We start from the raw sequence: 15,886 nt of genomic DNA, 5'->3' as shown, positions 1-15,886 counted from the left end.
GCAACCTGAAAACAGGAGGAGCTGAGGCCGGCCTTGACGCACAGCATGCTGGGAAGAGGGCCCGAATCGGCCCTCGCCCAGGATGAGCAGGTGAGACTGCGGGTTCCAGGGTGGGTGGGGGAAGCGGGGAGAGGGAATAGACTGGTCGGGGACCGAGGAAAGATTGACGGAACCGCCGCGCGGAGCATGGCGGGAAGAGAGGCGGGAGGCCGCGCGGAGCATCCCGGGAACAAGGGCCGGGCTGGCCCCGGCGCACGGCATTGTGGGAGGCGGGAGCCGCTCCGGGTTGGGTAGGTGAGTTGGGGGGGGCGGGAGGGGCGCGGGGCTGGGGGGGCGCCGAGGCCGAGCCGAGGGGGGGGCGGCGAGCTCGGGGGAAGGGGGCCGGCGCCGGAAGGGGCCGCGCGAGGGAGAGAGGGAGGAGAAGGTGCAGCCGGACGGGGGTGGCGGGGGCACGCTCTGGAGTGCCGAACCCCATCTGACGGGCGCCCCGGGACCGCGCCTAGAGCGGAGACGCACCGGGAGGATGCGAGCTCCGACCGGGAGGAGGGGGCCGCGACTCGACCCGGCCCCGGGGAGGTGCGTCCTAGGAGGAAGTGCTCCCCCAGACGAGTATTGGGGACACTTCCGAGTTGGATTTCCCACAAGTGGGCCCCCCACACCTGCAGGCGAACGACCCGCGCCCCGACGCGGGAAGCACCCCTGGAGATGAGCGCTTCTCCGGAAGCGGGCGCCAGCGATGATTCTGGAGAACCCCAAGGGTCGCAGATGTGGGAGGAGCCGCCGCTTCCTGGAGAGGAGGAGCCACAGGTGCGCCCTGCATTCCGGCCTGGAGTTGAGGGGTTCCAGCTTGGTTGCGGGGTACGGCCGCAGATGGCTGACAGCCACGCCTAGGCACATGGAAGGTGGAATTCCAGACGAACCTGGGCCCTGGAAGTTTTCGGAGGTGGGGACGGGAGGGGGGGAAGGGGGGCGCAAGTCTTCACTACAAGTTATGAGGCACCACAGCTGAGTTTCAGGGTTATCTGGGGGCAAAGAAACTTCACCTGTACTTAGGGGTCTCTTCAAGAGAGATGTAGCCAAGAAATGGAATTAAATTCCAACTTTAAAAAAGGGAAAAATGAGGGTCTGAAAGAACAAAGATTGGGTGGAACAGCCAGGGGCTGCTGGTTCACTCCTATAATCCTATCTACTTTGGAGAGTGAGTTCTGAGGATCTCAGTTTGAAGCCAATCTAGGCAGGAAAGCCTGTGAGACCCTAATCTCCAACTGAAACTACCAAAAAAGTGGGAAGTGAAGCTGTGGCTCAAGTGATAGATCTATAGCCTTGAGCAAAGTTAGCTCAAGGGCAGCACCCACACCCTGAGTTCAAGGCCCAGAACTGGCACAAAAGCCAGATGGGGCGAGATTCTGGGTGGGCCTCCAGTGCCACCTGTATAGAGGCACTGGCACCCATCGGGCAGGCTGAGAACAAGGAATCCAAATACTAAGACCCAGGTGAGGAAGGATCTGACATCCAGCTCTTCTCCACCTTCCCACTCAGGACTCCAGGTTGGAGTTGTCGGAGCCCCCACAAGGCACAGTGGTGGGTAAAGAAGAGCAAGAGCTGCTGGACAAAGCCTTCTTCTCCTGGGCAGAGTTCAGCTGCTTCTTCGACCAATGGTGCCAGCAGCGGCTGGTGGTCTTTTCTGTGAAGAGTTCCACACATGTGGCACGCAGCCCCTGGGCCAGCACACCCCCACTCTACCGGCTCATCCACGTGCTCAAGTACAGCTACGTGCTGCTGGTGTGCAAAGATGCGCGTTCGCCTGACCAGTCCTCAGCGTGGTGCGTGACCCTGGGACTATGCCCTGATGTGGGAAGAAAAAAAAGGGCGGGGGAGGGCAGTGAGCCCCACCTACCCACTTGTAGGGGACAGAGAGGCTGCTTGAGAATGATCACTACAATGAGGTTGGGTGTCTAGAAGGGGGACCCTTACTGAGAAAGGGAGATGAGAGAGGAGTCTGGAAGGCAGAGGGAGAGGAGCTCACACTGCCAGACAATAAGATTGGACAGAAGCCCTGAGGGAGACAGAACTAGTGAAACAGAACCAAGGCCAAAAAGAAAACCCATAAACACTATCCCTCATAGATAATACTTGTAGCCAGGGTAAATAGGAACCCCTGTCCCTGATAGCCTTCTAGAGAAGAGGGTAGAGCAAAAGCCCATCTCACCATTAACCAAAGCAAAAAGGGCTGGAGGTGGGGCTCACCCTAGTAGAGCCCTTCCCCTAAGCAACTCCTCAACTTAAACCCCAGTACCACCCAAAGCAAAAAAAAAATTTTTTTAAGGCTTAATCTTTTTTCGGTGAAACTATAAGACCACTTCTACAGCTATCAGGGAGGAGAAGGGGGAGAATGCGAGAGAGACAAGGTTCACTCCTCAGGCAGTATTGCCTCTGAACAGGGAAGGACATCCGTGCCTGCCCATGTGCGCCCCATCAGATAAGGTTTGGAGCTCCCATTCATTCCCCAGGCTCTACCTGTCTGCTTCCTCGTGTTGGGTGCTACCCCTTCCCCATCCCTCCTTGCTGACTCCTGTAGGAATTTGAGGCTGCTGATTGTAGTCCTTAGCCAAGGTGGGCTACATGAATACAGCTTAGGCAGTGGTCTTTGCCTCAGTTTCCACACTGTCACAGAGCCGTTGGGAGGATGGATGTGCTCCTGGAGCTCTGAATAGCTGAATCCAGAACTAAGTGGTAATTGTTGTAGGAACTTGGAGCACAGAACCCGTGCTGGTTGGTGCTCAGCCTTTGGACTAGTCAGTTGTATGGAGCAGGCAACCCCCCCCTTCTGGGCCTCAGTTTCCTCATTTTTAGCGGGGGGACATAAAAGCATCTCAGGGTTTTCTGTCGCTTTGTTTTGCACCAGTATTGGGGCTTGAACTCAGGGCCTTGAGGGCTCATTTATTTTTCCCACTCAAGGCTGGTGAGCTACAGCTCCACTTCCAGCTTTTTGCTGGTTCATTGGAAAGAAGAGTTTCATGGGCTTTCCTGCCTGAGCTGGCTTCCAGCCTCGGGTCCTCAGATCACAGCCTCCTGAATAGCTGGGTTACAGGCGTGTGCTGTCCTATCCTGTCCTGCTTTATCCGGAATGAGCTCTTGTAACTCAGTCTTCCCAGCTGCTCCAACTTCGGCTTCTCCAGTGTCACAGGCCACACATAGGCTGAGATCTCAGGCTGGAGAATTAGGGTAAAAGAAGGCAGAGGATGAGGCCATAATGGTGTTGAAGCCTGGACCCTGTGGTGCTGTGTCTAGGGGGTGTTGCTGAGCAGAGTGGGTGCTGGGATAGGAAAGTCCTTTGGGGTGAGATGAGTTTTGGGGTCCAGGAACATAGGTAAAGGTGTCGCCCTCATTCTTCCCCTTTCTAGGTGGCACGGTACCACCTCTAGCACCTGTCCCTTCCCCCTCCCTTTACCTGCTGAGACTGCCCCACCTTCCCCAGAACTTTTACAGTGGAAGTAGCGCTAGCGCTTTTAGAAGAAAATTAACTTTGGGTTTTTTTTGTAGTAGGTTGTGAACTCAGCGCTTACACTTCACACTTGCTAAGAAGGGAGCCTGCCCATGGCCTGTTTTTTTGGCATCTAATCATCTGGGTCTCCACTTCCTGTGCTAGCTAGGATTATAGGTAGGAGCCACTAGACTCGGCTCTGTTCACTTTGACAGGTGGCTGTGGTAGGTACAGAATTTTCTCAGCCATGCAAGTTTTACGTATCCATTCTTACCACAGCCCTCAAAAGAAGGGCTGATGATTACGATATGGGGAAACTGAGGCAGCTATTTTTCCCAGCTGGCATAACGTACAGAGCCCCTGGTCTCATATGCGGGGTTATGGGGTGATGGAGCTCATTCTTTCCTGCAGGCCCTCCCAGCCCAGCTGCCCGGCCTTTATCATCGTCAAGCTGAGCCCGCTGCGGGACCGCCTGGTGGTGTCGGAATGTCAGCTCACGCATTCCCACCCCCCCTGCCCACACGAGTTTGCCTGCCACTTCCGCCCCGGGCACCTGCTAGGCAACGCCTGCCTGCCCGTGCGAGTCACCAACCAGATCTCCAAGCAGTTCGTGGCCCCAGCCGATGTGCGCCGCCTGCTGTCCCACTGCAAGGGTCCTGACCACGGGGTCCTGGATGCCTTGCATGTGCTCGAGGGGCTCTTCCGCACCGACCCTGAGGCCAAGGTAGGGGAGGAGGGAGCCAGGTGGTCCCTGGCTCACATTCATTCCTCCACCCATCTATCACTTCATCATTCAGTCAACATGGACCTATTGGGCCATAGCCTCATGGGCCCTCCCTTGGTCCTGTCCAGTGCAGCTGCCCCCACAGGCTTTTTGTCCTTTGGGAATACTTTGTCTCTTGCACGGGTGGCCTGGAAATGAGCACCAGGAAGTGAATTCCTTTCAAGGAACTGCAATTTACCCCTAGACAATTCCCCTGGACCTATCATCCCAGCTACTCAGGAGGCTGAAATCTGAGGATCACAGTTCGAAGCCAGCCCAGGCAGGAAAGTCCAGGAGACTCTTATCTCCAGTGAGTCACCAGAAAACCAAAAGTGGCACTGTGGCTCCAGTGTAGAGCATCAGCCTTGAGTGAAAAAGCTAAGTGACAGCATCCAAACCCTGTGTTCAGGACCAGCACCTGTTATATGGCAGTTGGCTCCCTTAGAGATACCTGCTGGAACCACCTTTTAAGTTTTGGTTTGGTTTTTTGTTTTGATAGTGGTGGTGGAATCCAAAGCCTCCGTACATTTGTTAGGCAAGCAGTACCACATAATACACTCTCCCAGCCTTTTCTGTTTGTATTGGGGTTTTTTGTTTTGTTTTGTTTTTAAATAGAATCAAGCTAATTTTACCCAGGTCTTCACCAGTGTGAATAGCTTGGGTTACAGGAGTATGCTACCATACCCAGTTCCACCTTGCAGTGCTATTGGGAGAAGCCACACCCAGATAAGATAAGCTGGCCTCTTAAGTTATAGGCTGCATAAAGATGGAAGGTAACATCTAATTTTTTTCTCCAAAGTGACCTACACAAATAGAAAATGCCCAAATGACAAATGTATGAATGCGCACAAGGCCACACACCATCACCACCCCACCTCAGCACCAGGATGCCATGATCTGCGATCCATGGAGGGAGGAGTGTATGATCCAGAGGAGCAGATAGAAGGCTGCCATTTAATGTTGGTATTGTGTTTAGGGTGCTGTTTTGAGTGGTCCGGGAAGGAACATGTGAGGAGCTAGTGGTGAAGCAGAGAGGACAAGCTGGAGGAAAGGGAACCCCATTCTGCTGTCGGGATGGGGAGAGTTTCAGGCGCAGTGAGCAGCCAGTGAGAAGGTGTGGAGGTTGGAGCAGGCTGGTTGTGTTAGCATGTCGCTCTGCTGTTTTACTCCAAGAAGAGAGGGGAGGAAAAGGAGAGGGAGGCTGGCTAGCAGGCAGGATGGTTTTATTTCTCCACCTGGAAGTACCTGGATTCTTCATGCATGGCAGTGTTCCCAACTCAATTCATTTTTGTGTTAGGGTCTTTTTGCTCTGGCTAGCCTGGACCATAATCCTCCTATTTACAATTCTTGTGTAGCCCTGGATGACAGATGCCACCACACCTGGCTTTTTTATGTCCAAATAGGATCTCTTGACCTCCCCCCCACACCACCACCCCAGACTGGCCTCAAATCTATTCTCCTGATCGCTACCTCCACCTAGGATTACAAGTGTGACAGCTAGGATTACAGGTGTGAGCCACAGAGGTCCAATATCCTAGATGCATTTTTAACTTAAAGCGAGTTGCGAAACACTGTATATCCTATGCTGTATTACATATAAAATAAGAAAATAGGAATTATAAATGTCAAGGCCAGCAGGTGCCACATATACTAAGAAAGAGACTAAGGCTTTTAATACAGCTTAGTCATATTTGAATTTTGAACCATGTGAACTTTCCCATATTTAAATGGTGAATTTTTATTTATTAGTAATGAAGACTACCAATGTGCTACACCCATTTATTTCTCTCACCGGTACTAGGATTTGAACTCTGGACCTTACACTTCCTTCATTTGCTTGCTTGGCCTGTGGTCTACCACTTGAGCCATGCCTCCAGCTCTGCTTTTTTGCTGGTTCTTTTAGAGATCAAATCCCCTGGCCTTCTCTGCCTAGGCTGATTTCAAATCATGATCCTCCGGATCTTAGTCTCCTAAGTAGCTAGTATTACAGGCATAAAGCTACCACGCCCTTCATAGTTTACATTCTACATAGAAAAATGAACTACCATATAGGACAGACCAGAACTCAACTGAAGATGGGTCAGTTCAATTAAACTCTTAGTAGAAAGTGATGCAGTGGTGAGTGCTTGGTGATATTGTTAACTCATTCAGCGATAAATTTACCCGATTTTTGTTTTCATGACCTATATTGAGTTTCAATATACTTTGGAGTACTGAATATATGATTTCTGGGCTAGGAAGACAAAATCTTTCCTCTCTGGATTCTACCAGACTTTTTAATAGGTGTTTTGTTTTGCTTTTTTTTTTTTTTGCAAGCTCAGCATGGTGCAGTGCTTTTAAGATGGAGTTACAGGATTTGGTTGGATTATGACAAAAGGCTTTGTGGGGAGATTTATGATTAAATCGGATTCCAATTCTGTTTCCACTACTGTGAGTCAGCTCTCACAGGGTCTGGCTTTGGGAGTCTCAGCCTCTGGCTGCTTAGTACTTTTGTGAGGAGACAGATCTTTGTGTGAGTGTGCGTTTGAGTATGTATATGAGTCAGCCCTGGGGCTTGAACTTGGGGCCTTCACTGTTGCTTAGCTTTTCTGCAGGGCTGGATCCCTAATGACCTCTGGGTAATTTTTCTTATTACTGTGGGACAAATTGCCATAGATTAAGCAGCGCGGGTTCATGTGTGTGTGCCTGCATACATGCTTGGGCACAAGCCCCCAGGGCTTGAATTGAGGGCCTGGGCATTGTCCCTGGGCTTTTGTGGTAAAGGCTAGTGTTCTACCTCTTGAACCACAGCAAACGTCATTGGAGATAAGGATCTGACAGACTTTCCGGCCTGGGCTGTCTTTGAAGCTATATCTTCAGATCTCAGTGTCTTGAGTAGCTAGGAGTTCAGATGTGAGCCACTGGTGCCCACACTGCCCCCTGCCGGTCATAGGGGAAAGTGCAGGCTCATTTTTGCAAGGGTGAGCACCGCCTGACCCTTGCCTGACCTTGTCTGACTGCTCAAGGCCAGGGATGAGCGCACCCGGACCTTTGGTTGCCCCTTGACCTCTGACCATCTAGGGATGTGCACCCCCCACGTCCCTAATTTCTGTTTGACCTCTGCCCATCCAGGGATGGTTTGGGCAGGCACCCTCTACCCCCTTCAGGTCCTGATCACCAAGGAAGGGATCAGTCAGGTAGACCCATCCCTGACCCTGTTTCAAAACTCTCCCTGACCTCGGGTGTCCCTTGACCTCTGTGTGACCTTCGCCCCGCCCACAGGTGAAGCTGGTGTTCGTAGAGGACCAGGCGGCCGTGGAGACCGTGTTTTTCCTGACGTCGCGCACGCGTGCGCTGCTGCGCCGCTTCCCACGCCTGCTGCTGGTGGACCGGCTGCCGGGGCTGCAGGGAGCGCTGGACCTGGTGTCAGTGCTGTGCGTGGACAGCGCGGGGCGCGCGCGGCAGGCGGCCTGCTGTGTGGCCCGGCCCGGCACGCCCAGCCTGCTGCGCTTCGCGCTGGCGTCGCTGCTGCAGAGCGCGCCCGACATCAAGGGCCGCGTGCGCTGCCTGATCGCGGGGCCTGAGGTGGCCGGGCAGCTGCGCGCCGTGCGCCAGCTCCTGCCCTGCGCCCGCGTGCAGATCTGCCGCGCACAGGGCCTGGAGACGCTCTTCAGCAAGGCGCAGGAGCTGGGCGGCGCCAGCCGCGAGGACCCGGGGCTCTGGCCGCTGCTCTGCCGCCTGGCGGGGGCATCGTCCTACGCCGCCTACAGCGAGGCACTGGCCGAGCTGCGCGCGCAGGCGCCGCCCGCCTTCGTGCGCTACTTCGAGCACAACTGGGCGCCACGGCACGACCTGTGGGTGCACTTCCGCGCCTACGAGGCGGCGCGCGACCTCGACTCGTTCGCGCTGGTGCACGGCCACCGCCGCCGCCTGCTGCGCCGCCTCAGCCCCCCGCACGGCGTGGCCCAGTGCCTGCGCGACCTGGTGGCCATGCAGTGGGCCGACGCGGCCCGCGAGGCGGCCGATGACGCCGCGCCCGAGGCGGCCGAGCCACCCGGGCCGCCGGGCCCCGAGTCCGGCCCCAGCCGCCGGCCGCGCGGGGACGCTGACAAGGGGAAGGGGCCGCTGGCCAGAGACTGGAAGGGGGCGCGACTGGAGAACCAGGTGAGGGGTGCCCGCAGGGAGGGGGGGCCCGAGGTGAGGGACTGGCGGGGGCCCCGGCCGGAGCCCCGTGCGGGACCCGAGCTCAAAGCCGCCCTGGGCGAACGGGGCAGCCGGGAAGGGAGTCCGGGGAGTGGCGTCCACGTGAAGGAGGAGCCCGGGGAGCCGAGGCCCGGGGGCGTGGAGGGCCGGAAGCGGCCAGGGCTCCGGAGCGCAGAGGAGCCCGGAGGGAGGCCGGCCGGGGGGAGGCCGGGGCCAAAGAGGAGGCGAGGCCTGGAGGACATCGTCGTGGTGCGGTTGGGAGACACGAAGGCAAGCGACATGGCGAACGGAGACGGCGGGCCGGTGGGGTGCGGGGACCCGGCAGGGGCCGAGCCGGCCGAGGAGGACGGCGGCGGTGTGGACGCGGACCCCGGGCCCGCGGGGCACGAGCATCAGGTCGGCAGCGGCGGCAGTGGCGAGGCCGGCCAGGAACCAAAGAGGCCCGGCGAGCCCCTGGAAGAGGAGGCCACGGACTGGGAGCCGCTGGCCCGGTTCCGAGCCGCCTGCGGGCCCGAGCTGGCCGACCTGGTGGCTGAGGAGCTGGCGTTCGCCCGGCAGCACGGCGCGCAGAGCTTCCACTGGACCGGCGCCGGCTTCGCCCTCAAGGACGGCAGCTCCGACTTCGTGCTGGACCGCGCGCTGACGCACTGCAGCTGCACCATCTATGCCGCTCGCCGCCTGCCCTGCCGCCACCTCTTCGCCGCCCGCCTGCTCACCGGCGCACCCTTGTTCCACGCCGACCTGCTCAGGGATTGCTGGGGGAAGGCCCCGGCGCTCTGACCCCCCCACCACCTCTCGGCCCCGCGCCGCGGAGGGAGGGTGTCCGTCCATCCCAAAGAAAACGGCCGGACCCCAGTTCTCAGCCAGCCACCTCCTCCGGATCCAAGGCCACAAGAGCAGACGGTGGTCGGTGACCTCTCCCTCCCCCCAGAGCACATGGTCTCCACGATCCCCAGCCGAGGGAAGTGCGATGGTCCGGATGCCTCCAAGGACTTCCTGGGGCCAAAGAGAAAGGGTCGACGTGGTGCTGGAGGAAGGCAGGCAGGAAAGGGGCAGAGCCGGGATGGGGGGCACTGGGCTGTGCAGCGTGGCGGGGTGAACAGGCTGTCTAGCCAGAAGAGGGAGAAGGACAAGTACTGGAGATGAAAGGGGTGGAGAGCAATGGCAACAGGAATCAGGAGCTGACACTTGAGGGGAAATGCAGAGGGGAAAATTTTGAAAAGGAGACGGACTGGGGAGGAATGAGCAGTGATTTGAGATTTTGCCTCCTTTTTCTCCCCCCGGCGGAGGGAGAGGACACTGGCGGTTTGTTTGAAGCAGAGACTTCTGGGGAAGGGAATTCTTTGAACTACTGTGCTTCGCGATTGGAATAAATCAGTATTATTTTGGTCTCTGTGCTGAGTTCATAGCTTCTAGGGGAGGGTGGAAGAACCACAGGCCAAGGAAAAGAGAGACAGCTCAGATTCCCTCCTTCCCGTCAGCCAGGATTCCTGGGGCCAGGTGAGTGGAGGGAGGTGCCACACCGTCCCTGCCTGGGCCAGTGCCCAACGTGGCAACTTCACAGCTCGTGCCCTTGACCCTTGTCCTGACCTATGAAATCTGCCAAGGTTGCAAAGGGCTTCGCATGGAAACCACCTGGGCCAGTGCAGATGTGAGGACCACATGGCAATCTGGTCCTTGCTTGGCTGGCCCCTCGCCCCCATGAGATTTCTGGAGTAAACCATCTCCACGGCTCCCATGGAGCTTCCTGCAGTTATACCTGACAAAGGGGACTTCAGTCTGTAGCAACTTAGAGAATCCATGGGGAGTCTCACGTACATTAAAGGCCTCTTGTCCAGGTAGAGTAGCATTCAGAGGATACGTGTAGGGATCCGAATTTCTAGAAAGTTCTCTGATAGAGTAGCATTGATTGTGGGGCACACTGAATAGCAGTGAAAAGGTTTCAAGGTAAAAGACGAGGCTGTCAAGTGTGAGGAGTCATTTGAGGAGTCAAAGACCAGCTCCACTGACCTTGAAGATCCCATCGTGTGTGATGGCCTGGTTTTCCTCTTCATCTTTTACACTGGACATGGATGACTAAGGCAGACCAAATGCTCTTTGGTCCCACCCACCAAAGCTGTCAATCAAAATCTTAAGAGGACATCAGTGGAGACATATTGTTTTCATAAACAGCTTGATAGAATGGCAAGTCCTTTCTACAAATAATTAAATAGAAATATAATATTTTAAAGTTTGGGGTTTTTCTCAACAGGAGGACCAAGGAGGCCCCAGCTAACAACTACAATCTAGATTAAAGGTGGTCATCATAAGCTTATATATAAGCCTTAGCATCTGTTAGCAAACCAGCATATTGGCAAAATGAAGAAGGAAAGCCATATGGCTCTCACTAGGCAGGGAAAACAGGGATATTAACCTTAGAAGTACATATTTTTGCATATTAAAAGTTAAAAAAATCTATTATGTAGGATTAGTTTTTTTGTTTGTTTGTTTTATTTAGATTGCAGACATACCCATATTTTCTGTGTATGCCAGACCTTGGACTTGAACTCAAGGCTTGGGGACTGTCCGAGTTTTTTCACTCCAGACTGGCTTTGTGGTGGTTAATTGGAGATAATAATCTCAGGGACTATGATCCTCAGATCCCCACCTCCTGGGCATTCCAGGCATGCAGGAGTACAACTTTATAACCATTTAAATCTGCCAGAGATTTAGAAATGAGAAAACATTCTAATACACCCTATTCCTTAGAACTAAGACTGACCCCCGTGCTGTGGGGTCCTTGAGCCCCTCACACTGTGCCCATTAGAACCTATTCTCTGGAAAGCCAGGAGATGGGGTCACAGGTAGCTCCAGGTCCCAGTGGGGAAGGCAGAGAGCTCAGGATGTATCCACAGCTGTGAGAACCAACTTTTAATAACCAGTCACATCCTGAAGTTTACTTTCTGATGAGTTTGACTTGGAAAAAACACATCTTAAAACGGTAATTCTGTTCCTCTAATTAATCAACTTAATACACTCTCCAAGAGCTTCCTTTGGCACCTGGGAAAAGCAGTTTACAGCTCCTGTGGGGGCATCAGAGTGATGCCCAGTAAACAAGGCCAGCCAGGCAGCAGGAGACATAATGTCTCCTGGGAGAGGCCCTATCATGAGGAGCCTGCTACACAGTCCTAGCTGAGCAAATGCAGCTGGGCTGGACCCAACCTAGAGAGGAAGAAGTTGGAATACTTTTCATTATCCCTTTTCCACCAACTTTACAATATTTTTCTGCTAAACATGTGATTTGACATGGAGTTGCAAACATACTTTCATCCTGGTCCAGAAACCTAAATGTTTTGTAGACTGAGTTTATCGACAGTAACCCTGAAAAACCCTAAGAAATTTTATTTCAGGGGCTGGGAAGGTGGCTCAGTGGTAGAGTGCTTGCCTTGCATGCTTGAGGCCCTGGGTTCGATTCCTCAGCACCACATAAGCAAAAAAGAAAAAAGCTGGAAGTGGGGCTGTGGCTCAAGTGGTTAGAGCGCTAGTCTTGAGCTGAAGAGCTGAGGGACAGTGCCCAGGCCCAGAGTTCAGACCCCACGACCAGACCAAAAAAAAAAAAAAAAAGAAATTTGATATTACAGAGTGATCTACTGAAATCTTTTGTTATGTTTTTATTGGTCCTGGAGCTTGAATTAAGAGCATGAAAGCTGTTCATGCTTTTTGAGCACTTTTATGCCCATGGCTAATGCTCTACCATTTGAGCCACAGCTTTATTTCCAGACTTTTTATGGTTTATTAAAGATAAGAAGTCACAGACTTTCCTGCGATTCTCCCCCACCCCCTTCACCTCCCTTCTCTCTCTCTCTCTCTCTCTCTCTCTCTCTCTCTCTCTCTCTCTCTCTCTCCTCCCTCCCCCCCCTCCCTCCCTCCCTTGGTGTTGGTCATAGGGCTTGAACTCCAGGCCTGGGCCCTGTCCCACTTTTTCTCATTTTAGTTTTTAAATAGTTATTATAAAGATGATGTACAATGTGGCTAACTTTTTTTTTTATTGGTTGTGGCACTTGAACTCTGGGCCTGGGCGCTGTCCCTGAGCTCTTCAGCTCAAGGCGAGAGTACTCTACCACTTGAGCCACAGCACCACTTCTGGTTTTCTGGTGGTTTATTGGCGATAAACCACGACTTTCCTGCCTGGGCTGGCTTTGAACCGTGATCTTCAGATCTCAGCCTCCTGAGTAGCTAGGATTACAGGCATGAGCCACTGGCGCCCAGCAGGGCTAACATTCTTTAAGTCAAGTAATGAGTACATTTTTTTCTGGACAATGTTACCCCTTCTTTCACTCTCTCCCAGTTTTTCCATCCTGGTGCTACCCACAAGTTGCATAGCTCATTTTCTACAGAGTGTCAACCAAGTACCACTGCTCATTTATTCACCTTTGTTAACTCATTATTCACAATCAAACTCTCCAAATAGCAGTTGACAGCAGATGACTTTATTCATCCAACCTCAATGGAAATTTTTCATTACCTACAGATAAGATGCTCTGAACATTGTAGTGTGTTTTTTAAATCATTTTAACAATAACCTTACCATTTCTGCATAATGATGTCCATCACTTACCCATGCTGAATCTATCTCATGGTAGATTTCCTGGAACTATTGAAATACTCCTGTATTTTTCAATTGTCTAGTTCTAGGATAATTGCAGAGGGAAAATGTGTGATATGAAACCTAGATTGAATCAATCTGTTCCATTGCCTGTGTTTTATCATAGTGTAGGATTCGTTTGTACAATTATTTTGTGTAGGTTTTCTTTTTGTTATTTACTTCCGGAAATGTACTTGCATTCCATCATTTGGTCACACTATATTGATTTTATTTCATATCAAGGCCATGGCTGGGAAGGTTGCTCAGTGGTAGAGTGCTTGTCTTGCATGCATGAGGCCCTGGGTTCGATTCCTCAGCACCACATAAGCAGAAAAAGCTGGAAGTAGTGCTATGGCTCAAGTGGTAGAGCGCTAGCCTTGAGCTAAAGAGCTCAGGGACAGAGCCCAGGCCCACAGTTCAGGCCCCATGACTGACAAAAAAAAAAGATCAGGGCCATGCTCAAATAAAAACAAGGTTAATACAATGCTTTATCCAGTCATTAGGAAGTGCAGGAGGGTATTTCCACATCTGATAATTCTAGCTACTCAGCAAGTTGAGATCTAGGGAACACAGTTCAAGTCCACCTGCATAAAGATGGAAGAGGAGCTGTTACCCTTGAACAACAATTCAAAAAAAAAAAAAAAAAAAAAAGCTCATGGATAGCACTTAGGCCCTGGGATCAAGCCCCAGGAGTTCTCCCTCCCTCCCTCCCTCTCTCTCTGTCTCTTACACACACACAATAAAATCTGAAGATCAAAGAAAATGCCTTGTAACATGCAAATTTGTGATTCACATAGGCCCTAGTTAAGGCACTAGGAACAAAGTATAAGGAAAAGTTTCCCTCCTGTAATCTCAGCCATTTCTGTCTTCTAAGATCCTCGGGAACCCTTGGGATCCCATTCCACAGGTGCTACCGCTGGGCCTGAAACAATTTCATCTTCTGCATATTCTTCCTGAAGCTCAATTTCAAATGAATTGATCATTTCATGCAATGATTTTTTCCTGAACTGACCAATTGCCTGATCTATATATCAGACATCACAAACACCATTAATGATGTTTGGGGGTGAATACATGTGGGGTATTTTCTTCATAGCCCATCTGTGCGTCACTGTCACAGAGAACTCCCTGCTCTAATCCTATGGAGTCCAGCGTTTTCTGGCTGATATGGGCTGCAAGGCGGTGTTGTACCTCTTCAGAGCCACCCAGGCGCTTTCCATCTGTACCACCTCACTCCTGAGTGCATTTCAGACCATCACCATCAGCTCCACCCATGCCCAGTGGCTTAAATCTAAGTTTTGAGTGTGTATTTTCCCCTCTTCTTCTTTTGGTATGTCCCAGTCATGAAAACTATGAAAGACAAAAGCAATTTTGGTGTTATTGATTCTAGGTTTTCCAATGCATATTGTCCTACTCAACAGATTGAAGAATTGTGGTATTACATGTGATTTGTTTGGATTTCTTTTTTCCTTGTCGTTTGTGGGGCTTGAACTCTGGGCCTGGGTGCTGTCCCTCAGCTCTTCAGCTCAAGGCTAGCGCTCTGCCACTTGAGCCACAGCACCACTTCCGATTTTCTGGTGGTTTATTGGAGAAAAGGGTCTCACGGACTTTCCTGCCTGTTCTGGCTTTGAACCTGGATCCTCAGATCTCAGCCTTCTGAGTGAGCCACCAGTACCTGGTTTACATGTGTATTTTAGGGTCTTGAGATCTTGTGTTTGTAATCCTCATGATTGCCACCAGGCTCTACATGGTGATGCTTCTCTACCAACAGCACATCCATAGTCTACCGGGCACATCCATAGGCCCAAATCTTGCCTCCCAGCTGGCACCTGAGAACAAGGTCACCCACACCATCCTGCTGCTGGTCAGCTGTTTGGCGTTTTTCTCTTGCTCCATCAACACCATGGACTTTTCTTTCTTTTACACAGTGGTGAAAATCCCAGTGTTGGAGGTGATAGTTTGTACTTTGTCATCATGCTACCCAACCATGTCCCCTTTTTCCTCATGAAGAATAATAACATTCTTTCCAAATAACCCTTTCCCTTTCTTTGATGAGAATGACCCCTGGTCAGGAAGCATCCACTGGTGTGGAAATAGAGGGACAAAGCGGGAACAAATGCAGCAGTGATCCTCACTAGACACTACGTTGTAAATGAACCATACAACTTGTAGGTAGGAAGGGGAAGTGGGACAGGATGGAAAAACTGGGATAGAGTTAAGGAAGAGGTGACTTTGTCCTAAAAGAAATGTACTTATTGGAAATGGTGTGTGGCTCAAGTGGTAGAGCGCTAGCCTTTAGCTGAGGGACAGCATTCAGGCCTAGAGTTCAAGCCCCATGACTGACAAAAAAAAAATGTGCTCATTACCTGTTAAGTAACTTTAGCCCCTCTGTACATCACTTTTTAATAACAATAAAAAGTAAAAATTCCAAAAAAGCACGTAGTGGCTATTGGACAGTGGACAATTTTGTTCAAGAGTAGGGAAGAGTCTACTAGTGTACATGGAAAAATAATTGAAGTGTTTAAATTCATATATGCTGTCATTTAAAAAAATTTTTTTATTGTAAAGATACTATACAGAGGGTTACAGATACATGAGCAAGGTAATGAGTACACTTCCTATTGAGCATTGTTACCCCCTCCATTGTTTTCCCCCTACCATCCCTTCCCTCCCTATCTTCCCCGAGGTTCTTTTTTTTTTTTTTTTTAATTGTGATTAAGTGATTACATAATTTCCCAAATTTCACAGTATTGTGGAATAATGATGCTCATTTAAAGTCACAAGTTCATTCTAACTTTCCTGGAGCAAATTGTCTATCACAGTCTATAACATA

The 15,886-nt window shown here is 51.7% G+C and overlaps 1 protein-coding gene across 5 annotated transcripts; it reads left to right on the top strand.

Moving 5' to 3' along the window:
- Positions 1 to 2: 2 nt before the first annotated feature.
- LOC138812844 (uncharacterized protein ZSWIM9-like) lies at positions 3 to 9,822 on the top strand. 5 transcript variants are annotated; one of them, XM_070001062.1, is made up of 5 exons: positions 3 to 90; positions 666 to 807; positions 1,540 to 1,823; positions 3,896 to 4,208; positions 7,509 to 9,822. In XM_070001062.1, exons 1-5 carry the CDS (start codon positions 83 to 85, stop codon positions 9,207 to 9,209), a joined length of 2,448 nt encoding a protein of 815 aa, XP_069857163.1. In that variant the 5' UTR covers positions 3 to 82; the 3' UTR covers positions 9,210 to 9,822. The 5 variants fall into 5 exon arrangements, with proteins under 5 accessions (XP_069857163.1, XP_069857165.1, XP_069857164.1 ...); XM_070001064.1 differs by lacking the exon at positions 3 to 90 and adding an exon at positions 226 to 290; XM_070001063.1 differs by lacking the exon at positions 3 to 90 and adding an exon at positions 241 to 294.
- Positions 9,823 to 15,886: the final 6,064 nt, after the last annotated feature.

This window comes from Dipodomys merriami, unplaced genomic scaffold (genome assembly GCF_024711535.1).
Source record: "Dipodomys merriami isolate MVZ:Mamm:240054 unplaced genomic scaffold, mDipMer1.0.p SCAF_57, whole genome shotgun sequence".
NCBI classification, from domain to species: Eukaryota; Metazoa; Chordata; class Mammalia; order Rodentia; family Heteromyidae; genus Dipodomys; species Dipodomys merriami.
Note: the sequence above shows the minus strand (reverse complement) of the source record. Positions and strands in the feature narration are given on the sequence as shown.

Coding starts and splice junctions, on each gene's coding strand:
- LOC138812844 (XM_070001061.1), top strand. CDS start 524: ATGCGAGCTCCGACCGGGAGGAGGGGGCCGCGACTCGACCCGGCCCCG. Junction 1,824..3,895: donor CCTGACCAGTCCTCAGCGTG/GTGCGTGACCCT, acceptor TCTTTCCTGCAG/GCCCTCCCAGCCCAGCTGCC. Junction 4,209..7,508: donor GCACCGACCCTGAGGCCAAG/GTAGGGGAGGAG, acceptor CCCCGCCCACAG/GTGAAGCTGGTGTTCGTAGA.